General features: G+C 43.7%; 1 protein-coding gene across 1 annotated transcript in view; it reads left to right on the top strand.

Annotated features, from left to right (window-relative positions):
- Positions 1 to 835: 835 nt before the first annotated feature.
- MYL2 (myosin light chain 2) overlaps positions 836 to 25,819 on the top strand; it is a 37,643-nt gene continuing 12,659 nt past the window's right edge. Inside the window, exons 1-4 of the mRNA XM_063964371.1 lie at positions 836 to 923; positions 18,877 to 18,966; positions 20,541 to 20,616; positions 21,569 to 21,673. Coding sequence (XP_063820441.1) covers positions 921 to 923; positions 18,877 to 18,966; positions 20,541 to 20,616; positions 21,569 to 21,673 — 274 coding nt within the window. The 5' untranslated portion in view covers positions 836 to 920. The remainder of the gene's footprint in view (positions 924 to 18,876; positions 18,967 to 20,540; positions 20,617 to 21,568; positions 21,674 to 25,819) is intronic.

Below are 25,819 nucleotides of genomic sequence, written 5' to 3'. Positions count from 1 at the left end.
ATCTCCCTCACTCCCTGAATAGTCCAGCAATCTCCCTGAATGTAGCTTACCCCCATTATGCAGCTATTACATTCTTGGGGGGGAAATAAATCAGAGATACATAAATTCAAATTGGATCATTAGTGCCATTTCCCTGAGTTGGGTATAAGGCACAATGAATGATCACTATGGCCACTTACAGTGTATGGAACCTCTTGTAAAACACAATACACAAACAAATCCTGCAAAATATCAATGTCTTTTCTTCAACAAATAGATCTTACTAACTTTGGAGCTCATTTACATTTGGATGTAAGTCATTTTCATGGCACGCCTCTCCGATGTAGCAGTACGCGCCCGCGCTGATAGGTGTTACTTTCATAATCTCCCTGAAATGCTTTTTCAAAAGTAGGCAAGTATGTCCTAGAATACTACGTGCTTTGTCATATGTCAGGAGACACTGAGCAGTTATCTCCAGTTATCTAATAATAAAAAATGTTCTTTGTTTGCCCAAAACTGAGGCCGCAAGTCAAAAGAAAGAGAACTGGCCATTAATAAAACAATGATGACACAAAAATAAAAAGTTGGCCCTCTGCCATCAGTGGAACATCAGCAGCGATTGTTATAAGCAGTGCTCTTGGCCATCTGCTGTTGCATTGTTACTTTAAATAAGATCACACATGGGATGTAGCTGCATTGGGTTTCTGTAACCTTCAGATCTTCTTTTGTCTCACATATCATCAGCCCGCACAACTATGTCTAGATTGGAGACAAGGGAAAGGCTTGGAAGAGGATGGGGCTAACTTACCTAACACTGCCAAAAGTGGTCATGAGTTTATTTATAACTAGTTTGGGGGGATATTTATTGTCTGACTGGACAGAGATCTAGGATCTGGTCCTGGAAGTTCACTGGCAGTAACATCCCCCCAACCAGCACAACAATGGTAAGTAAAATTCTGTAACATCAGTACTCACAGGCAGAGAACACGAAGAAGCATATATCAGGGACTGGGGTGGGGGGGGGGGGGGTGGGGGGGGGGGGGAACAGTGGTGGATGCATAATAAAATAAGAATTAAGGATGTTGGATCAATAAATAACCTATATTCCCAATGCTTATATTTTGAAATCTAGGGGCTATTGAGAACATTTATATTGCTCAATAAGTGTTTAGCGCCTAAAGAGTCCCACACCCACTTTCTTTATCATCATAATATTGGTACAACCTGGTGACAAGGCTGCGTCGTATGCTTGCCGCACCCGAGATTCCACCACTTCATTAGTGATGGCTGTGACAATGTAACAATAAGTATATTTCTTGTAGTTATAGAGCATCAACAGTCATATTAGGATTCAATTTATAGATATAAAACAATGGGGCAGATGTATTAACCCAGAGAGGGCATAAGAAAGTGATAAACCAGTGATAAATGCAAGGTGATAAACACACCAGCCAACCAGCTCCCATATGTAAATTATCAGTTAGGAGCTGATTGGCTAGTGCATTATTACCTTGCACTTAACACTGCTTTATCACTGGTTTATAACTTCCTTATGCCTTCTCCAGGTTAATACATCTACCCCAATATTTGAAGAATAGGTGGACACTCATCAGTGTGCACTTACCAGCAATATAGTGGAAGCAAATGCTACTATTGCAGCTTTCTCCCACTTTATGCACTTCTTAATACATACCCTGTCCTGTAATGGACTTTGACACTAAATATTAATGTATCAACATATTTAATACATCCATGACTTTGTATAAATGATACCATATCTCCTGTACTTGTTGTGTACTACTGCTACTGCTCTTTGCTACCATATGTATAAGGTGTGGGTGCGGCAGTGAACGTTTTTGGACTGGACTAGTCAGTAAGTTTACAATGTTCTCCATTATTTGCCACAGTACATAGGGGATGATTCAGACCTGATCGGTGCTGTGCGTTTTTGCACAGCAGCGATCAGGTCTGAACTGCGCATGCGCCGCCGCATGCCAGACAGCCGACGACTGTCGTAGCCCAGCGATCGCCTCTATCTGATTGACAGGCAGATGTGGTCGTTGGGCGAGAGGGGGCGGGACGGTGGCATTAATATGACGTTTAGGGGGCGCAGTCCGGGCAACGCAGGTGTGCCCGGGACCTTTGAGGGGATGGGCCACGGTGGCTGCGTGATGTCATACGCAGCTGTTGCGACCCGGGAAGCAACGAGTAGCTCCCTGCCAGCGCGCAGGGGCTGCGCTGGTAGAGAGCTACTCCTAAAGTACAAAAGCATCGTCGCTGTGCGATGCTTTTGTACTTGTATGGCGGAGTAGGGCCTGACATGCGGGGTGTACTAGCCCTGTGCTGGGCGTCCCCCCGCATGTCAGGGAAGCTGATCGTTCAGGTCTGAATCACCCCCATAATGATTCAAAGCATTATCTGGGATATAAAAAAGCAATATATGGCGCCGCTTCATTTATTGTGTTCAGAGTGTATTTATATCATACATTCATTACAGATGTAGCAAAATTATTTGGATTTAGCAGATTTCTTATTAAAAAAAAAAGAGTAATTTACATGACTATATGTGGCTGATGTTATCCTCTGAATACATTGCCTATTATTTCAGCCAATTCTTTTTGGAAATGTATATTTGTATAGTATGTGCATATATCGACGGCTATATACTATTGTTTCTTAGTAATTTATTAAAAAATGTAGTTGCTAAAACCTGTATTGCTTCTTTTAGTTCTCAAATATTGTTTCAAAATGTAAGAAAAACAGTCTTAAGGTGCATACACACGGCGAGAATTTGACTAAGTGCCAATTTTTACTATGCGATTTCCCTTGAACTCCCCGGGGCCCAGAACCAGCGATTTTTTCAACTATGTACAATTTTGACTATACTAGAAACTAGATTGTACACAATATAGTCAAAATTGCCTTGCCTGCACAGACTATTGTTTCTTGCGATACCGACCACTAGGGAGCGTGCATCGGTATCGCAAGTTGTATACACAAGGGGGGTAATTCCAAGTTGAGCGCAGCGGGAAATTTTTTAGCAGTTGGGCAAAACCATGTGCACTGCAGGGGAGGCAGATTTAACATGTGCAGAGAGAGTTAGATTTGGGTGGGTTATTTTATTTCTGTGCAGGGTAAATACTGGCTGCTTTATTTTTACACTGCAAATTAGATTGCAGATTGAACACACCCCACCCAAATCTAACTCTCTCTGCACATGTTATATCTGCCTTCCCTGCAGTGCACATGGTTTTGCCAAATTGCTAACTAAATTCCTGCTGAGATCAACTTGGAATTACCCTCCATGTGCACTGCAGTTGTGGCAGATATAACATGTGCAGAGAGAGTTAGATTTGGGTGGGTTATTTTATTTCTGTGCAGGGTAAATACTGGCTGCTTTATTTTTACACTGCAAATTAGATTGCAGATTGAACACACCACACCCAAATCTAATGGGCCCTACACACATGCCGATATTACTGCACGATATGAACGATCTCGTTCATTAATGAACGAGATAATGTTCATCTCGTGCAGTGTGGAGTCACCAGCGATGAAAGATGCGCGGCCCCGCGCTCGTTCATCGCTGGTGACATGTCGGCTGTGCATGCAGGCCAATATGGACGAGATCGTCCATATTTGCCTGCACGTCTATGGAGCCGGGTGACGGGGGGAGTGAAGAAACTTCACTCCCCCCGTCACTGCCCCCCCGCCGCCGGGTCGCCCGTCGGACGTATCGGCCGTCGGGCACTTCGGCGGCACATCGCCTAATGTGTAGGGCGCATTACTCTCTCTGCACATGTTATATCTGCCTCCCCTGCAGTGCACATGGTTTTGCCCAATTGCTAACAGAATTCCTGCTGCGATCAACTTGGAATTACCCCCAATGTGCGATATGTGCTAACTTTTCTTACAATTTTGACTATATAATCAAAATCGTAAGCACACATCGCACCGTGTGTATGCGCCTTTACTCCATTATCATCCTGGATGCAATAATAAAAAGTCTTTCTCATCCACTCACATACCTAATCAATAACACAACATGAGTTACATACAGTATAAACTGTAAGGTCTCATGAGCAGGTCCCTCTTCCCTCATGTACTTTTCCTATTCTTACTTAAACATCTTCGACAGCACAAAATCACACAGTTTTCTGCCACCCTGATACTTATGTCAGTGTCGTCTGCTGATGCAGCTATGTTTATGTACCCTGTACTTGTCCTATATTGTCTCTGTTTTACTTACAGTATTTGTTTATGTACTCTGTAATTGGGTGCTGCAGATCCCTTGTGGTGCCATGTAAATTAAGGATAATAATAATAATAATAATAATAATAATAATAATTCTGCTTGTCACCCAGTACAAGTTTCCTTTTTGTTTGTATTTCTTATTGGTGTTAATGTGTTAGAGCATTGGTAAGCATCCTGTAGATATGAACCCCAAGTGTGGTCCCAGAATCTGTTATAGGGTGCCCTGGTTGTGTATGTGCAACAGTTGGGGGAGGAGGAGACTCAATTAAGTGCGAGTACCCACTTAACTTATTCCAGGCCTGATGCTCATCACACAGCTAATAACTGATTTGGTCCTAGAACTTTAGTCAGGATAACACTATGGGGGTAATTCCAAGTTGATCGCAGCAGGATTTTTGATAGCAACTGGGCAAAACCATGTACACTGCAGGGGAGGCAGATATAACATGTGCAGAGAGAGTAGATTTGGGTGTGGTGTGTTCAATCTGCAATCTAATTTGCAGTGTAAAAATAAAGCAGCCAGTAATTACCCTGCACAGAAACAATATAACCCACCCAAATCTAACTCTTTCTGCACATGTTATATCTGCCTCCCCTGCAGCGCACATGGTTTTGCCCAGTTGCTATCAAAAATCCTGCTGCGATCAACTTGGAATTACCCCCTATGTACAAAGCAGCTTGTAATGTGCTTTGTAACGTGCTTAATTGAATCTCCCCTTTGGAGTCTTCCTGAAATCAACACCTAATTAGATATTTATATATGTTTGTTTTATTGTCATATTTTATTCTTATGTATTATGTGCAGCAAAATATTCATGTAAATTTTTTTATGCTTAGATAGAATAGACCTCTGTGGGAGACAGGATTTAATTACACTGAAAGGGCAGCAGCGAGTGGACCTTGTGGCTCTTTCTGCTGTCTGCCCTAGTGAGCCTCTCCCTGCCCTTCCCTGGATGAGGGAAGGGCAGTAGGGGAGGCATTTGATATGCCGGCTGTTAGGATCCCGGCAACTCACCATACAGGCGCCAGGATCCCGACAGCCTGCATACAGACAACTATTCTCCCTCTTGGGGTGTCCACGACACCCCTGGAGGGAGAATAAATAGCGTGTCACTCGTAGCGCGGCACCGTGCCCACAAGGGGCTCTTTTGCGCTCACCCCACTGCCTGCATGCCGGCAGTCAGGATCCCGGGGCTCGTATGCTGGGCGCCGGGATCCCAAGCACCGGAAAAATGTAGTAGACCCGGCAGTAGTGCACAGGTAGTGTAAAGGTAGAACTGTTAGTGTGGAGGCAAAATTGTTATAGGAGAAAGTTATTTGAAAAACAACAGGACAATGTTGCTCTTTTTTCTTATTTTTAAAATGGGATGTAGCAAGCAGTAGGCACAGTAGCGGATCTTGCCACGGGCAAGCAGGACTTTTGCCCGGGGCGCCGCCTTCCGGAGGGCGCCGGCGCCATCCGGAGGGCGCCGCACCATGGCAAGATCTGCTGCTGCTGTGCCCCCTGCTGCCCTCTCTGTCCCGCTGCCCGCTGTGAAGGGAAACTAGACGCTACGCGTCTAGTTTCCCTTCGTGGAGAGGACCTTTACTGTAATGATGTGCGGTGCGCGTTGACGTCATCGCGCACCGCACAGCAAAGGTCCTCTCCACGAAGGGAACTAGACGCGTAGCGTCTAGTTTCCCTTCGTGGAGAGGACCTTTGCTGTGCAGTGCGCGATGACGTCAACGCGCACCGCACATCATTACAGTAAAGTATGTGCGGTACATCATCACGCACCGCACATCATTTCAGCATCGCTACTAATGTACAGGGGGCGTAACTGACCACGCCCCCTGTATGAATCCACGCCCCTATTGCCGCCCAGGGCGCAAAAAGCCCCTGAACCGGCCCTGAGTAGGCACTGTCAGAGGGAAGCGGTTAAGATACCGCCGCACGGGATCCAGGCTATCACAATGCTGACGCCGGAATCCCACACAACGGTACTACGCTGGTGCTGGAATACCGGCGAGACAGGCTAGTCTCTCTCTGTGGGTTTCCACGACACTCATAGAGGGAGAATATAACCTGTGAAGAGCGCAGCAAGCTTCTGTTTCCGCAGCATGGTGAGTGCAGCGAGCGCGCAAGGGGCATTCTAGTGCTCGCCCTGCTACCGGCATACTGGTGGCCGGGATACCGCTGTCGGTATACTGGCGGCTGGCATCCCAGCCATCGGTATTTCATACTAATCTCCTGTCAGAAAGTAAATGTGTTCCTTTATAAATCCATTAGATAAATCACATGGGAAAATATAAAAATTTAGGCAAGTGTGCCTTGCCCAGTTGGAGAGTAAAACGTTTTGTTGTTTTTTTTATCCACACCCGTATTATCGCCTCGGTCACTTATCATGTAGCTATAAATTATAATTTAATGTTGTCCTTAAGGGGGAGACATATTTCTAGGCCTTTTCTTACTTGGTGATCCTGTATATCATAGCTCCTTGCATTGTGCAGAACGGGGCCTCTTTGGGAAGGGAGTAGCACCTCATGGGAAACCCCAATTGCATTACTGAGGGGTGGTACCCAGCACTCCCTCCCTGCACTGTGAATAGAAGTGCACGGCATCTGTTCTCACGATGCACTGCATAGAGTAACGGTAACAGTGATCCCCCCAACACTACAGCCTGCAGGGTGAGGCAGTGGTCCAGTCCCCAAAAAACGGAAGCTATGATATAATTTACTGTCATATTTTATTTCAGAAGCACGAAGGATGTTTTCAGTTCACTTGCCAAATTAGGAACTTCATGCAATACATGGGGTACATTTACTAATCTTCAGTGAAGGTTCTAAACCAAAACCGAATAAAACCATAAACTGGGTTTAGCTGTCACAAAAAAAAACACTATTTGTCATGCATCGGGTTTCAGCTTTAGTTGAGACCCAAGTCAATGTCAGTTTGATGTTTCAGTTCAAAACTGATGGCAAATGGAAGTTAAAAATAATGGGAACCTCCCCCTTAAATAGAAGCGTTGCACAGATCACTTTGACCTGTGCAGGCTACATTAGGTTAAAATTAGAGATGAGCGGGTTCAGTTCCCTGAGAACCGAACCCCCCCCCCCGAACTTCACTACCCAAGCCTGGATCCGAGCCCGGCTCAGGTTTACCTGACTGACTCGGAAACCAGAACGAGGCAAAACGTCATCATCCCGCAGTCGGATTCTCGCGGGGTTTGGATTCCAAATAAGGAGCCCCGCGTCGCCGCCATTTTCACTCCAGTCCCGGAGAGTGTAACGAGAGGACATGTCTCCGTCCTCAGTGTCTGTGCGGGAGGAAAAGTGGGGTGGCGATTCCAGTGCTGTCTTGTACTGCTCAGTCCAGTGTAGTCTCTTATGCTGCATCAGTCCAGTCACAGTGGTGGTGTCCTCTGCTACCATATGTCCAGTGTAGCTGTATAATTCCAGTCCAGTGGTGCTGTGTTGTGCTGCATCAGTCCAGTGGTGGTGTCTTGTGCTGCATCAGTCCAGTCACAGTGGTGGTGTCCTCTGCTGCCATATGTCCAGTGCTGCTGTATAAGTCCAGTCCAGTGGTGCAGTGTTGTGTGTTGTGCTGCTTCAGTCCAGTGGTGGTGTCTTGTGCTGCATCAGTCCAGTCACAGTGGTGGTGTCCTCTGCTGCCATATGTCCAGTGCTGCTGTATAAGTCCAGTCCAGTGGTGCAGTGTTGTGTGTTGTGCTGCTTCAGTCCAGTGGTGGTGTCTTGTGCTGCATCAGTCCAGTCACAGTGGTGGTGTCCTCTGCTGCCATATGTCCAGTGCTGCTGTATAAGTCCAGTCCATTGCAGTGGTGCTGTGTTGTCCTGCATCAGTCCAGTGGTGGTGTCCCTGTGCTGCTGTATAAGTCCAGTGATACTGCCATATAAATCCAGTCCAGTGGTACTGCCGTATAAGTCCAGTGGTACTGCCGTATAATTCCAGTGATACTGCCATATAATTCCAGTGGTACTGCCGTATAAATCCAGTCCAGTGGTACTTCTGTATAAATCCAGTGGTACTGCCATATAATTCCAGTGATACTGCCATATAATTCCAGTGGTACTGCCGTATAATTTCAGTGATACTGCAGTATAATTCCAGTGGCACTGGCGCATAAGTCCAGTGATACTGCTGTATAAATCCAGTCCAGTGGTACTGCTGTATAAATTCAGTGGTACTGCTGTATAATTCCAGTGATACTGCCATATAAATCCAGTGGTACTGGCATATAAATCCAGTGATACTGCCATATAAATCCAGTCCAGTGGTACTACTGTATAAGTCCAGTGGTACTGCCGTTTAATTCCAGTGATACTGTCGTAAAATTCCAGTGGTACTGGCGTATAAGTCCAGTGATACTGCCATATAAATCCAGTCCAGTGGTACTGTCGTATAAGTCCAGTGGTACTGCTGCATAATTCCAGTGGTACTGCTGTATAAATCCAGTCCAGTGGTTCTGCAGTATAAGTCCAGTGGTACTGCCGTATAATTCCAGTGATACTGCCGTATAATTCCAGTGGTACTGCCGTATAAGTCCAGTGGTACTGTCCTGTGCTGTATATTATTTACTCCATTTAAAGGGGTTATTAATATTTAATCCAAATCATTTTTACAGGGTTTGCCCTGCGTGGTGTAGGGGTACACTCGCTTGTGCTGCATATTATTATAATAGCTCCAAATAAAAGGGTTATTATTATCCAAATTAATTTTACAGGCTCTGTGTGTGTGTGTGGGTGTGTGTGTGGGTGTGTGTGTGTGTGTGGTTTAGGGGTACGCTCTCCTGTGCCACCAATATTTTGCGTGTATTACATCTTGGCAAATTGCAGCACGTCCCATGTTGTTTGTGTCGCACACTTGTGTCGCTTAGCTTAGTCATACAGCTACCTCATTGCACCTCTTTTACTTCTTTGCATGATGTGCTGTTTGGGGCCTAATTTTTTTAAGTGCCATCCTGTCTGCAACTGCAGTGCCACTCCTAGATGGGCCAGGTGTTTGTGACGCACACTTGTGTCGCTTAGCTTAGTCATACAGCCACCTCGGTGCAACCTTTTGGCCTAAAAACAATATTGTGAGGTGTTCAGAATAGACTGGAAATGAATGTTATTGAGGTTAATAATACCGTAGGATCAAAATTACCCCCACATTCTGTGATTTTAGCTGTTTTATGTTTTTTCAAAAATCATCCAGATCCAAAACCAAAACACGAAAGGGTGGTTTTGGCAAAACCAAGCCAGATACAAAACACGAGCATGGAACCAGAACCAAAACCAAAACACGAAAAGTGCCCGCCGCACATCTCTAGTTAAAATTGAAATAAAGGGTTCATTTGAGGGGACTTGGTGATTTATGGGACACTACATACCACACAATACAAGTATTGCATCTGTGGAAGGTCCGTGGAATCTACTAGCCATTTGGCTTTTGGAACAACCTTTAGCAGGAGTTTACTGTATAGTCTTCACTACCATTGAGGAGAGATTATACCTGCTTGCAGTGTACTGTCATTCACATATTGCTCACTTACCACAGCTATGTGGTTTAACCTCATTACATGCTGCTTTAATATTTTCATGTTCATTTCCCAGTGCCAGCTGTGGGTTTATTCACTTCATTGTTACTTGTAATTATATGAGAATTCATGAGTAGGTGCCATCTGAATAATTATCGCTTGTTCCTTACAATACTTGCAGTTAGACAGGGGCTCATACTGCTCTTGTTTCACATTTTCAGGTGACCAACTTTCTACTGTAAGTTATTTCAACTAGGACGTGTTTTGTTTTGTCTCTTCCTTGCATTAGCTGTTCTATTATAGGTCAGTTAGGCACAGATCCTCAATTAAGCACCATCACTACTTGCGCCACTCCATGCACTACAACGCCACCACCTAGTGGTCACATTTAAATATGTGTGAGGATGAGCTGCCTGATTTCTCTTCTGTAATACAACACTACCACCTACTGGTTACATTTGCAACTGTGACTTTCTTTTCATACTAATTCCAGTCTGCCGTCTCAGTATTTTAAACTAATTTGCTGCCTTTGTTGCGGTACTTTTCATTTTGTTACTGTTGTAAGATGAATTACTTATCTGTAACAATGTAATGCTGTGCCCATTTGAGTAGCTCCATACTTTCATTACCCCTTCTTTGTTACAAAGCCATACTGCTGTAGAGTGGGTATTCATTCCCTTTGTATACTACAATACATTACATTGCCCAAACTCTAAATTGTGTACCGACTACCGAGGACCATGTTATGGACAAATACATCCACAAACATTCAGCTAGTAAATCATCCGACCCTTCTGCTCAGAGCTGGCGCAACCCGCTCAGCAAGTGTTTGCAGTGCAGGTAGGCGCCAGGCTGAGGCAGCTGCTCTCTCCACTCTATTACCCTGCTGTTGCTGACGGTGCACCTGTCACACTGTATGACAGGCAGCCGCGTCAGTAGCGGGAAGCATGGCTCTCAGTGTCAGCGCAGTTCTCTGGCTCCCTCCTCCTTTCTCCACCCCGCTGCACCTGATAAACTCTATGACAGCCAGCAGTGCCAGCAGCTTCAAGCTGATTCCATGTAAGTACCGCACACTCCCCCCTCTCTGCTCACATGTGAACATATGTGTAAGGTAAGGGCCACTACTTCTGTGGGCATTATGTATGGCACTACTACTGTGGATGTTAAGTGTAAGAACAACTACTACTGTGGGCATTATGTGTGGCACTACTATTGTGGGCATTATGTGTAGCACTACTATTGTGGGCATTTAGTTTAAGGGGCATTACTACTACTGTGGGCATTATGTGTGGCACTACTACTACAGTGGGTATTATGTGTGGCACTTCTACTGTGGGTATTATGTGTGGCCCTACTACTGTGAGCATTAAGTGTAAGGTGCAGTACTACTTTGGGCATTATGTGTAGCACTACTACAGTGGGCATTATATGTGGCACTAATACTGTGGACATTATGTGTAAGAGCCACTACTTCTGTGGGCATTAAGTGTGGCCCTACTACTGTTGGCATCATGAGTAAGGGGCAGTACCACTGTGGGCATTATGGGTGGCACTACTACTGTGGGCATTATGTATGGCCCTACAGTGGGCATTATATGTGGCATTACTTCTGTGGGCATTATGTGTACGGGCACTAATTCTGTGGGCATTATGTGTAAGGGGCAGTACTACTGTGGGCATTATTTGTGGCACTACTACTCTGGGTGTTATTTGGAAGGGACACTACTGTGGGCATTATGTTTGAGGGGCACTACTACTGTGTACATTATATGTGGCATTACTTTTGTGGGCATTATATGTAAGGGCACCACTTCTGTGGGCATTATGTGTAAGGGACAGTACTACTGTGGGCATTATTTGTGGCACTACTACTCTGGGTGTTATTTGTAAGGGCCACTACTACTGTGGGCATTATGTTTGAGGGGCAATACTACTGTGGACATTATGTGTATAAGGGACACTACTGTGGGCATTGTATATAAGAAGCACTACTGTATAGTACAAAGTGTATAACAGGCACTACTGTGTAGCTTAATGCGTGTTGTAATGTGAATAAGACACACTACTAGTAGTGCCATATGAATCAGGGGCACTACATATAGTGTACTGTGAATAAGATTGTGCTACTGTGCACTGTCCCTTTATTACGTATGGGAGGGATGGGGCAAATTTATAGTGTGCAGGGGGCACCGAACACCCTACCACCAGCCCTGCTTTTGCTAATACCAAAATGAGCAGAGCTAATAAAACTGCAGGGAAATCCCATCCCCCTCTCTTCCTTCATCTAATTTCCCATTTGAGAATGTCTTGCCTGGCCATCCCATCCCTCCACTATGGAAATGGCACAGGAAATTTCTAAAATTATTATGCCCTTGATTGAGAAAAATCTGGAGAGTATATGAACTCTCTTTGATACGACAGTGACCAAAATTGATGCCAACTCTTCCAGATTGAATTCTCTGGAACAGAGGGTCAGCGACTCTGAAGTCCAGGTCCAAGCAATTTAACACTCCTCTGACAATCAAGCCACTTCTCAGGCCTTACACGATTGGTGACTTAGAGACCAGGTATAAAAGGAACAACCTACATTTCATTGGGATTCCCAAGACTATCAGAGATGCCCAGTTACCAGAGTTTCTCTTCACTATCTTTGGGGCCCTCAGTGCATGTGATGACTTGTTGCTTCACCATATTGAATGAGCACATCGTATAGGCCCTGACTGCCCTGATACAGCTACCAAACCCAGGCTGGTCATAGAAAAATGTATCGGTTTCTGTATGAAAGAACATTTTTGTGTGCCTATCACAAACTTTCTCACCTTAATGGTTCTGGAAACATTTTTAAAAATGTAATGTGAAGTAATGTATTTCCTTATGTTTGTGTTATTATGTTTTGCTCACTTCTCCACTATGCTATCTCATGCCAGTATTTCTTCTCTTCTCCACAATGCTATCTCATGCCAGTATTTTCTAAACCTATTTTCTCCTACTCACTGGGACAAGGGGTTGGTGACTGAAGAGTTTGCTCTGATCTTTCTTCAACACCCTTGTAGGGGAATTGGCTGATATTCCCTCACTGACCTCTAATTTAGTTGCCCTCCTCCTAATACATACTTCAAGCTTGTCTCTTGGAATGTGGGAAGCCTTAACTCACCGGCAAAATGAAAAAGAGTGGTTACTCATCTGAAACGGTTTTGTCCTCAGACTGTCTTTCTTCAGGAGACACACTGCACAGTGGGTATCAGTCAGCGGGTCCTCTGAGCACTATGGTTGGGCCAGTGCATTTCTGCTGATTTTCAGAGGAAGGCTAGAGGAGTGGCCATTTTGTTTCATAAAGATCTCCATTATAGCATTCTTCATTTGGTATCTGACCTTAAAGGACACTATCTAATTCTTGATGTAGAAGTGTGGGGTGCTCAATACACCCTGGTAAACATTTATCCCCCCAATGTTGCCAACTCTGAATTTCTACAAGACATCACTCACCTTCTAGGACAGCAATTGAATTTCTCCCTAATCGTGGACAAACTATCTAGACAACAACTTGGAGTGTGGGATAGGCCAGTGGTATTCTGGAGAGCATCCAAATCAGTTCTTAGAAGCCACATTATTGACTTCGTATATCTAGACATAGAAATAAATCAGCTACAAAGTACAAATCCTTGCATGATGCCTTAGTACATGCGCTACAGGCCCATCTTGCTTCCCCGTCTGATGACTCTTTGCATAATTACACACAAGCTAAACAACTTTTAAAGGATTTTCTTTTATCTTAGGCTAAAAAAGGACTTGTTATTTTCCAAATTTAAGTACTTTCATTGAGTTAACAAAACTAGTTGCTTATTGGCAACAATGGCCAAATCAGGGAAACCTCCCCGGTTTATTACAGCAATTAAACATCCACAGACACGGGCTCCTATCACAATTTCCCCCGATATCTTATAACTCTTTGAGTCTTATTACACCAACCTATTCTCTGCCATCCCCTTTGATCTAGTTAAGCATGATAACGGAATACAGGAAGCAAACTTGCCTCCCCTTTCTCAATCCCAATCGGAAGCACTAGGCAAAGCTACAACACTTGACAATGTTACTGCAGTAATCTCCCAACTTCAGCTACATAAAACATGGGGACATAATGGCTTGTCCAATGAATATTACAAAATATTAAAGCCCCATATTGCCTTACTCTAGTGGAATTATTTAATGACATTCTCCACAACCTTACTCCCTTCCACACTTTAATTCGGCTCATACCATTTTGCTTCCTAAACTCCAATAAGATCCCCAACTGCTCAAATCATACCGCCCCATTATACTGCTCAACACAGATATTAAATTGCTAGCTAAAATTATGGCTGACAGGCTCCACCTTATACTTCTCCAGGTTTTTACCATTTATCAACTTGATTTTGTGTGCAATCGACACTCTATCAAGGGAGTCAGGGCCGCTATCGCTGCTGTGGTTGCTTCAAGATGCCTGCACACAAAACACTTTAATCAGCTTAGATACCACCAAAGCGTTCGACACTTTCCTATGGCAACATTTGTTCTCGATTCTCTCACTTTGAAACTTTCATCCTGTTTTTACAGATTTTATGCTATATTTGTACGAGTGTAGTATGATATGCCGGCAGTCGGGGTCCCGGCGCACAGCATACCAGCGCCGGAATCCCGACCATCAGCATACAGACAGCGTGGCAAGCGCAAATGAGCCGCTGCTCTCGCCGCGCTACGTGCGCCACGCTATCTATTCTCCCTCCAGGAGGGTCGTGGACCCCCAAGAGGGAGAAAAGGTATCGGTATGCCGGCTGTCGGGATTCCGGCGTCGGTATACTGTGCGCCAGGACCCCGACAGCCGGCAAACGGAAGACCACCCATTTGTACATGTTCCCGGACACCTCTTTTTACTTAATGGACACTGCAGTGATCCTCTAATTGTGTCTCGTGGCACCCGCCACAGATGTCCCCTCTTCTCACTCCTATTCAACATAGCTGTTGATCCCCTTCTCTGTTTACTGCAAATGACACCCACATTAGGGGAATCACCATTGGTTCCAAAGAAATAAAGTTAACCGCCTTTGCGGATGATATCTTCTTATACATTTATAGCCCTTCTGACTCTTTAGTTCACTTAATCAATACATTGCATTCATTTGGGGAAGTGTCTGGTTTCACTGTCATTTGTGCCAAATCTACTGCAGTTCGTTTGGATCCTGACAACAACTGCCCATATGGAGTGGATGCTGCCTTGCTACACTGGCGAACAGATCACTTTACTTATCTGGGGGTTAAAATCCCACAAAGCTCAAGTCTTCTTTATAACCTTAATTTTACCCATCAGTTACACGGGATCCCTGTTGAGCTGGAGAGCTGGAAATTCCACGCCCATTTCATACATTGGCAGGGCGAACCTCATCAACCTGATACAGTTCTTACCGTTGCCATTACCTCAAAGAGATGTCACGCATACTCAACTTTCTCTTTCAGCATTTCATCTGGCAAGGGAAAAGGCCACGTATTGACTTAGTGAAATTACAACAACCCAAATCAAATGGTGGCACTAATTTCCCTAATGTACAGTGGTACTCACAAGTGACTCTTTTAGAAGTCTATTCCAACAAATCCCTGGAGAGGGGATTTTTGGATGAGGAAGATCTAATAATGTTTGTATACCTTCATGATCTGGAAGCCCCAACTCCTGTGAGGTTACTCTGACCTCCGTAAAAATTGTGGCACACACTGCACCACAAACACAATCTAAATGCATATACATCTCTTTATCTCCATTTCATGGCTAACCCTAATTTTCTGGGTGGCCAGGCTAGGCACCATTTTATATCTGGAGTTCTGGCAGAGTAATTAATGCTGGCTCTGTGGTCAGCACATCAACTCAATGGCTTCACATGTTCTAGGAGGCAACTGATAAGTTCCCTGTATTGGCTGCAAATCCTGTGGCTTATCTCTTGACTCAACATAATGGCAGTTTGACTATCCACCACTTTTCCCAAGCTGACGGGTTGAATCCTGTAGACACATTTCTTCAGCAATCACCAGACAGTAGAAGGGCCATTTATGTGCCTATATACAATTACAACTTCTTATAGAATATTCTGTTTCCCAAGGGGGGCCTTAGTTGTGGATTTCACAGTTTCCGGGCCTTCAGGTAGCTGATTTTTGAAAGGGTCATACTAGGTCAAGTCATATGCTTTCCTCTACCATGTATTTAGAGATGTTTCTAAATACATTACATACAGTAGATCCTACCTGTCTCCACATAGGAGATTCATGATTGGTCTTTACAACGCACTCCTCTTTTAAATGTGGCCAGTCCCAGGCCGATCTATTCTATTGTTTATGGTCCTGTCCACTAATTTGTAGACTTTGGCTACACGTGCTAATTTACTCCCAAGAACATTTGTTTAATTATATGTCATTAACCCCTGAATGGGCATTAATCTTACTTTATTAACTTCAAATCTGATGTAACTGTAACTTTTACACATACTTGTCTTGTCACCTGTGTAGGCCTACCACCTCCCGTTTTCTTTCCTCTTTGCAGTCTTTTGCATTCTTTCATACTAGGCCTTCTTAACAGTGAATTTGCACATATTCCATTGTACCATGTTCATTGTCCATTGATGTATACATTGCTTTAATAAAAATACATGGGGAAAAAAGGGTTAATTAAAAAAATAAATTATGTGTGAGGTCCCCCTCCCAAATCAATGAACAGCCCCCTCAGCCTGAGCTGGTACTACAAAATAAGTGGAAAAAACTGTGGTGTGGCCCATATTTTTCAATAATAAGCACCAGCTGAACTAACTGCAGAAGCTGATGCTATAACAGGAGGACACACAGTGTGGGGTCCCCCTGCCATGACCGTAACCAGTCCTAGCATGTCCGAACATTAAGGGTCCACTGGCAACTGTAGTCCCATATTAAAAGGACCATATTACATGCACACTGAAGGCTTTAACCCTTTATTTCTTTCCATGTAGGCATACATAGGTCTTAGAATAAGAGACCTTGGGGGGAAAAAATTGCAATCATAAGCGCACCCTACCCCACACACCATAATGCCCATTACAGATTATGCCACACCGTAATGCTCATTACACATTATGCCACACACCGTAATTCCCATTACGCAATATGCCACACACCGTCATGCTCATTACGCATTATGCCACACACCGTAATGCCCATTACGCATTATGCCACACACTGTAATGCCCATTACACATTAAGCCACACATGTAATGTCTGTTACACATTATGCTACACACCATAACACCCATTATGCGTTATGCCACACACCATAACGCCCATTACATATTATGCCACACACAGTTATGGCCCTGACACCATTTTATGCCCCACACACACAATAATGCCCCTTACAAATTATGCCACAGAGTAAGGCTTCTAATTACTTTTAAATTACCTGCTAGTTGTCAGGGGTCTCATGCTCGTTGCCAAGGGTTTCATACACGTTGTCAGGGGTTTCACGTTCTGGGTTCAATGCTTGTTGCCAGGGGTCTCATGATCATTGCCAGGGGTTTCATGTGCATTTCCAAGGGTCTCCTGTGCGTTATTATGGGTTTCATGCGTGTTGTCAGGGGGTCTCCTGTGCGCTGCCAGGGGTCTCCTGCACGTTGCCAGGGGTTTCATGCGTGTTGCCAGGGGCTTCATGCGTGTTGCCAGGGGTCTCCTGCTCATTGCCACAGGTGAGGATGGGTGCGGACTGTGAGTAAACAAACCACTAGATCCCGCCGCCCCCACAGTAGATTGAGATGTGCCGAGGGCTACTAAAGCACTTCCATCCGTAGTAGTGTAAAATAAACTCTTAAAATGCTCAGGAGACAGACGCTAGAGGTCAAATGTGACATCTAGCGTCTGTCTCCTCCTCAGTGGTGGCCACTTTTTGGTGTTTTTTTTTTACACCTCTATAGACGGAAGTGCCTCCGCAGCCCCTGGCGCATCTCAATCCACTGCGGGGGCTGCAGGGGCTTGTGGCATGCTTACTCACAGCCCGCACCCACCCTTCCAAACTTTACTGGCGTGGCGGCCAGGACATTTCGGAATGCCGTTCGAGGTGACGTAATTTTTCAGAACACCTTCAGGAACGGCGTTCCAGAGCGTTCTGGCCAAAAAATAGCCCTGGTTCTAAGGAACACTTGTGGCACTGTATAAATAAAAGAATAATAATAAGTAGATTGGTATGTGAAAAGTTGCAGTTTCATTGAGGAACCTTTCATTAGCAGTTTTGCACTGTGATTTCCCCAACCAGCATGTCAATAAATGTTATCAGCTTGGATGAGTCACAAGAATCTTTATCAGAGCTCCTAAAATACACTGTATATATACAATTAGAGTTAGTCGTGAACTATACTGTAGTTTTCTTGTAAATGATACAAACTTACTGGAATTCATCTTGGTCTTCAAACACAGCCCTATTCAGCCACAATTCTGAATCATTTGGATCTCACCAGAATTAATAATGTAGTCACAATCCCAAAATTATAATCTGGTCACAACACCAATAATATACTTTTGGAGTATCTACTCTTCACTAATTATGGCACATTGCTCCCAATAAATCACTGTCTCTATTACACCAATCATTTCTTTTCTGTACAATCTGTTGTGATTGTTTATGTATGCATCATTGACATTCTCATACAATAAAATACATTTTAAATTAAACTAAAAAAAATAAATGATTGCTTAATTAGACAAGATAGTAAAGATTATGCAAATAAGAAAAACTTGTCATAACCTGGTATATAATTTCATTCAATTACATTAAATACTGCTGCCATTCTTGTGTATTTATATGTATATGTCAATATCGTCCTAAAGGTATTGAGGATGCATTAATTTGGAAATGCATCAATCATGGGATTTCAATTCCACAAAATGTGCCACCAGACCATTTATTACAGTAGGCAATCTTCCCTGACTTGGGTGTGAGGAGGAATTAGTAAAGATACTGACCCCAAATTGTCTTTGCCTGAATGTTCCAGCGACACTTCATGGCTACTGCAAGGAGTTTTATTCCCCCATAGAGTTTTATCTGTCAACTTACACAGTTTTATAACTATCAACCTTCCTCCTTCCAAGTCTCCAAAGAAAGCAAAGAAGCGATCAGATGGGGCCAACTCCAATGTCTTCTCAATGTTTGAGCAAACCCAGATTCAGGAGTTTAAGGAGGTGAGTGACACTGGGTTAGAAATTTAGTGTTGTGTTGTGAATTATATGGAGAATGAACTATTATTTTGTATTGGCCTCAATAGAATGATTCCATGTAATTTCGACAGTATCTGCCAATATTTTCAATGTTAATTTAGGTTGTATGTTATTAATTTGCTCTTTCCGCTACTACCACCTGCTGAGCCGCACATTTCGGCATCCCAGTGTTGTTTTGTTAAGTATTCGATATTGGCTGGCAAACATCAGATAAATATACCAAAAACAAAACTAATACTGGAGATGAGTTACTGTAAGGAATAGACTCCCTTGGCGTATTAACAGCAAATCTCATTGAGCCTCTACCCATCATTGTGATGATTTCATAGCTGCTCGGACAGTAGAGACCGGTTATGATGGCCAGACAGGCAGTGATATGTTCATTTGTACTGTTGGCATGGAATAAGTATAAATGGACAGAATACTGTATATTGTAAATTAAACCAAAATATCCTAATCCTATATCCCTATATGTTGCAAAAGAGAATACAGGATGTTTGTAATTAAAGTTCACCTGTTCCAAGCAGTCTACAGCAAAAACTACATATCGGAATGTCGCTAAATTTTCAGTACCTCTTAGTGAGGCCATGGGAAGGAAATAAAATCAAAAACACTTTACTTCTTTCAATGACTGACCAAGAATGCACATTCTCATAACTTTAACGTCATTTTGAATAAAATACAAAATGAGGATAAAAAAGGTTGTGCGGGTGTTGTTTACTGTGAATAGTGATAAGAGGAGTGACATGCTAACGGAAATTTGCATATCTGATAACTTACAAATGGGAAAAATGCCTCCTAGTGGTGATTTTTTTAACTATGCTTTTTTGCCTTGAGTTTCCTTCCTGTGGCATCAAAATTTGGTGACATTCTGGTACGTAGTTTTTGCGGTAGACTGCTTGGAATAGGTGAACTTTAATTCTAGATACCCTGTACATTACCTAAAATACAGTAAAATAGCTCCTGAATCGCATATTCACATGTTATATCACTGCTGATAACCCAATAAAAACAGTTTATATTTAAAAAAAAAAAAAAAACACACACACAACAATATTAAACTATTGTTGGAAAATAGTCAAAGACTTTTTTAAAAATTTTCTGTTTGATTCGAAAGCGCGTACACAGTAATACGATCGTTGGACTTGATTTACCAAACCACAATACACACAGAAGTCTAATAATGTAATAATGACTGGTCAATCAAATATACAAACTTTTCTGGGTGATTTGGTTGGTCCAGATTTCATTCATATGATCTTTGTCATTCAAAAGTGCAATAGTTCCTTGTGTCCGATTGGAGAAAAAGCGCTATATAAATACAATTATTATTATTATTATTAATAATAATTATATTAGATTACTACAGCTGTATGTGGGGTACATTTAAGTCTTCTGTATATTTAAATTGTGTGCTAGCTCCCTTTTAGCAAGGATAAGCTAAACATAAAGGCACATTAATCAAAGGAGAAAATGATGCCAAATATACATAGTGTACTGTGTACTAACATTGTTTTTTTTATTTTTGTTTGATTAAGGCATTCACTATTATGGATCAGAATCGAGATGGTTTCATTGACAAAGAAGACCTCAGAGACACCTTTGCCGCTCTAGGTACTATCAGTTTATTAAGCAAGTTTACAAGATACTATAGTTCATACTTTCGCCTGCTTTAGAAACACCAGAGGGCTTATTTTATAAGCTGCTGTTTGCAAATGTCACTGCTTCCTGGTGTGTTCAGATTATGTGCAATGTGTATAATAGAGGCGTGTAGTAGATAAACCCCCAAGTCTGAATATATATTTATTAAGCAAATAAACTATTTGTGTTTTATGTGTGGTTCACTTTATTTTACAGTCATGTCAATGGATTAAATATAATAAAGTAGGGATAAGTAAGGCCATGCTTCCAGCTTTTGCTTCCACTTTAGGATATTCAATAATATACTAGCTAAATAACACTAAGGAGAGAGTAAAACGTTTGCACTACCTGCACTTTATACTGTAGATTGTTTAGAAAATGTGTAAATGGTTTCTTCCCTTGCCATATGATATGCATCATATGCATACAGTAACTGCAGTATCCTGCTACTAATAATACAATTCATTAATTATGCATGTAGCAAATATTTCACATGACTGCATAAATCGATTAAAGAGGCTGACATGTTTCACATCTAACTTGAAAGCATGATAGATTAGGACTGTTGAATCCCTAAATGCCTGAGGAAAAGTCAAGATGCTTGTGATGTATTATTAGTAGGCATGTAGAGATGAAAGTAGAATGCAATCCCCTATTATCACATCATGGGCATTCGGTGCATACATTAGTGTAATAATGCACATGTTATACTCACATAGTCATACATGAAACTGTAACATTATCCACATAATCATGTAGGCTTTACAGGCCATTATTATCGCTGAAGATTGTTCAGCTGTCATCTAACTTAAGAATGAATAAAAATAGCCCATGTTTAATTTTATATGCAAATTCATACCACTGCTTTCAGTTCCTAAGAATGCTTAAATATAATTGTATATTGTACACATTCTTCTATTAATAGGTCGTCTGAATGTGAAAAATGAAGAATTGGAAGAAATGCTAAAAGAAGCTCCAGGACCAATCAACTTCACTGTGTTCTTAACAATGTTTGGAGAGAAACTTAAGGGTGGGAATTACCATATTTTTAATCAGCCCTGATTCTCAGCAAAGTGGGAGGTCTTAGCACATAACAGGAGTGTTACAGGGAGAGAACACGCATGTTATGATCAGAAGCACAGCTATGGTAGATCAGGATCATGGCCTTGTGCAAGTGTTGGCAACTCCTGCCAAATTTGCCAGACTCTGTGAATGGAATCTGCCATCAATGGTCTCTAACCATCATAGCAAAACCATGTTTGAACCATCAATGGTTTGTAGCCACACATGCATACACTGCATCCACAAATGCACAAACTTCTGCCATCAAACCTCCACCACCTACAGGTATATCCATTACTGGACCTACCTATCAATGTAAAAAAATAATAATAATTGAGCATTGTCAGTGAACCATTGATGGTTGCAAACCATCAATGATCAATGGCCAACTCTACTCACAGTCAGTGCACTCTAGTGAGGGCCAGAGGAGGAAAGTGTGTCTCACCTCTATGCATGGTCTCCAGTCTCAAAGGTAAATGATTGGGAATTCTAAAGGGTATATATATATAAATGCATCTGCAGGGGTCTGATGGCTTATAAGGGACATCTGGATGGATCTGATGTCATATTATGGGCATGTGGAGGAGTGTGATGGCATATAAGCGGCATGCAGAGGAGTATGATGGCATCTAAAGAATATGTGAAGGAGTCTGATTGCATATTACGGCATGTGGAGGATTGTGATGGCATATAAGGGGCATTTACAAAGGTATGATGGCATCTAAGGAACATGTGGAGGAGTCTGATTGCATATTAGGGGCATGTGGAGAGGTCTGATTGTATAGAAGGGGCATATGGAGGGATCTGATGGCATATAAGGGCCATGTAGAATTTTCTGATGGCATGTAAGGGGCATGTGGAGGGGTGTAAAGTGCATTCTAAGGGGTCTGATAGCATATGCAGGGCATGTGGAGTAGTGTTATGGCATGTAAAGGGCATGTGGAGTGGTCTGATGGCATATATGGGGCATGTAGAGGTTCTGATGGCATATAAGGGGCCTGTGGAGTAGTGTGACTACATGTAAAGTGCATGTGGAGGGCACTGATGTCTTTTTAGAGGTATGTGGAGGGGTCTGACAGTATAAAGAGGTTGGTGACATAAAATGTAAGGTTCCTATTGGGGTCTTATGGCATATATGAGGAGTCTGATGGCATAAAAGGGGCATGTGGAAGTGTCTGATGAAATACACAGGGCATCTGATGGCATATAAGGGGCATGAGGAGGGGTCTGGTGGCAATATAAAGTCTATGTAGAAGATTCTTATGGCATGTAAGGGGCATGTTGAGATGGCATATAAGGTATATAAGGAGCTTGTGGAGTAGTGTAATGGCATGTAAAGGGCTTGTGGAATGGTCTGATGGCATATACTGTATGGTGCATGTAGAGGATTCTGGTGGCATATCAGGGGAATGTAGAAAAGCCTGATGGCATATAAAGAGCATGCGGAATAGTGTGATGACACATTCAGGGCATGTGAAGGGGTCTTACAGCATATAAGGGTTGGTGACATATAAAATGTAAGGTTCATGTTCAGATCTTATGGCGTATAGGGGCATGTGGAAGGGTCTGAGAGTCTTAGACAATATATATATATATATATATATTTCTCTGACGTCCTAGTGGATGCTGGGGACTCCGTCAGGACCATGGGGATTAGCGGCTCCGCAGGAGACAGGGCACAAAAATAAAGCTTTAGGATCAGGTGGTGTGCACTGGCTCCTCCCCCTATGACCCTCCTCCAAGCCTCAGTTAGGTTTTTGTGCCCGTCCGAGCAGGGTGCAATCTAGGTGGCTCTCCTAAAGAGCTGCTTAGAAAAAGTTTTTAGGTTTTTTATTTTCAGTGAGTCCTGCTGGCAACAGGCTCACTGCATCGAGGGACTTAGGGGAGAGAAGTGAACTCACCTGCGTGCAGGATGGATTGGCTTCTTAGGCTACTGGACACCATTAGCTCCAGAGGGATCGAACACAGGCCCAGCCATGGAGTCCGGTCCCGGAGCCGCGCCGCCGACCCCCCTTGCAGATGCCGAAGATTGAAGAGGTCCAGAAACAGGCGGCAGAAGACTTTTCAGTCTTCATGAGGTAGCGCACAGCACTGCAGCTGTGCGCCATTGTTGTCAGCACACTTCACACAGCAGTCACTGAGGGTGCAGGGCGCTGAGGGGGGCGCCCTGGGCAGCAATGTATAATACCTTTCTTATGGCTAAAAATACATCACATATAGCCCTTGAGGCTATATGGATGTATTTAACCCCTGCCAGATCTCACAAACTCCGGGAGAAGAGCCCGCCGAAATAGGGGGCGGGGCTTATTCTCCTCAGCACACAGCGCCATTTTCCTGCTCAGCTCCGCTGTGAGGAAGGCTCCCAGGACTCTCCCCTGCACTGCACTACAGAAACAGGGTAAAACAGAGAGGGGGGGGCACTTTTTTTGGCGATATTATTATATTTAAGCTGCTATAAGGATACAACACTTATATAGGGTTGTTCCCATATATATTATAGCGCTTGGGTGTGTGCTGGCAAACTCTCCCTCTGTCTCCCCAAAGGGCTAGTGGGGTCCTGTCTTCAATAGAGCATTCCCTGTGTGTCTGCTGTGTGTCGGTACGTGTGTGTCGACATGTATGAGGACGATGTTGGTGTGGAGGCAGAGCAATTGCCGGTAATGGTGATGTCGCCCCCCAGGGAGTCGACACCGGAATGGATGGCTTTGTTTATGGAATTACGTGATAATGTCAGCACATTACAAAAATCAGTTGACGACATGAGACGGCCGGCAGACCAGTTAGTACCTGCCCAGGCGTCTCAGACACCGTCAGGGGCTGTAAAACGCCCTTTACCTCAGTCGGTCGACACAGACCCAGACACGGACACTGAATCTAGTGTCGACGGTGAAGAAACAAACGTATTTTCCAGTAGGGCCACACGTTATATGATCACGGCAATGAAGGAGGCTTTACATATCTCTGATACTGCAAGTACCACAAAAAGGGGTATTATGTGGGGTGTGAAAAAACTACCTGTAGTTTTTCCTGAATCAGAGGAATTGAATGATGTATGTGATGAAGCGTGGGTTAACCCAGATAGAAAAGTGCTAATTTCAAAAAAGTTATTGGCATTATACCCTTTCCCGCCAGAGGTTAGGGCGCGCTGGGAAACACCCCCTAGGGTGGATAAGGCGCTCACACGCTTATCAAAACAAGTGGCGTTACCGTCTCCTGATACGGCCGCCCTCAAGGATCCAGCTGATAGGAGGCTGGAAACGACCCTAAAAAGTATATACACACATACTGGTGTTATACTGCGACCAGCCATCGCTTCAGCCTGGATGTGCAGTGCTGGGGTGGTCTGGTCGGATTCCCTGACTGAAAATATTGATACCCTGGATAGGGACAGTATTTTATTGACTTTAGAGCAATTAAAGGATGCTTTTCTTTATATGCGAGATGCTCAGAGGGATATTTGCACTCTGGCATCGAGAGTAAGTGCGATGTCCATATCTGCCAGAAGAAGTTTATGGACGCGACAGTGGTCAGGTGATGCGGATTCCAAACGGCATATGGAAGTATTGCCGTATAAAGGGGAGGAATTATTTGGCGTGGGTCTATCGGATCTGGTGGCCACGGCTACTGCCGGGAAATCCACCTTTTTACCTCAGACCCCCTCCCAACAGAAAAAGACACCGTCTTTTCAGCCGCAGTCCTTTCGGTCCTATAAGAACAAGCGGGCAAAAGGACAGTCATATCTGCCCCGAGGCAGAGGAAAGGGTAAGAGAGGGCAGCAAGCAGCTCCTTCCCAAGAACAGAAGCCCTCCCCGGGTTCTGCAAAGCCCTCAGCATGACGCTGGGGCTTTACAAGCAGACTCAGGAGCGGTGGGGGGTCGACTCAAGAATTTCAGCGCGCAGTGGGCTTGCTCACAGGTGGACCCCTGGATCCTGCAGGTAGTATCTCAGGGTTACAGGTTGGAATTCGAGAAGTCTCCCCCTCGCCGGTTCCTAAAGTCTGCTTTGCCAACGTCTCCCTCAGACAGGGCGACGGTATTGGAAGCCATTCACAAGCTGTTTTCTCAGCAGGTGATAGTCAAGGTACCCCTCCTACAACAGGGAAAGGGGTATTACT

This window comes from Pseudophryne corroboree, chromosome 1 (assembly GCF_028390025.1).
Source record: "Pseudophryne corroboree isolate aPseCor3 chromosome 1, aPseCor3.hap2, whole genome shotgun sequence".
Classification (NCBI taxonomy): domain Eukaryota; kingdom Metazoa; phylum Chordata; class Amphibia; order Anura; family Myobatrachidae; genus Pseudophryne; species Pseudophryne corroboree.
This window is presented reverse-complemented; position numbering and strand designations above follow the sequence as displayed.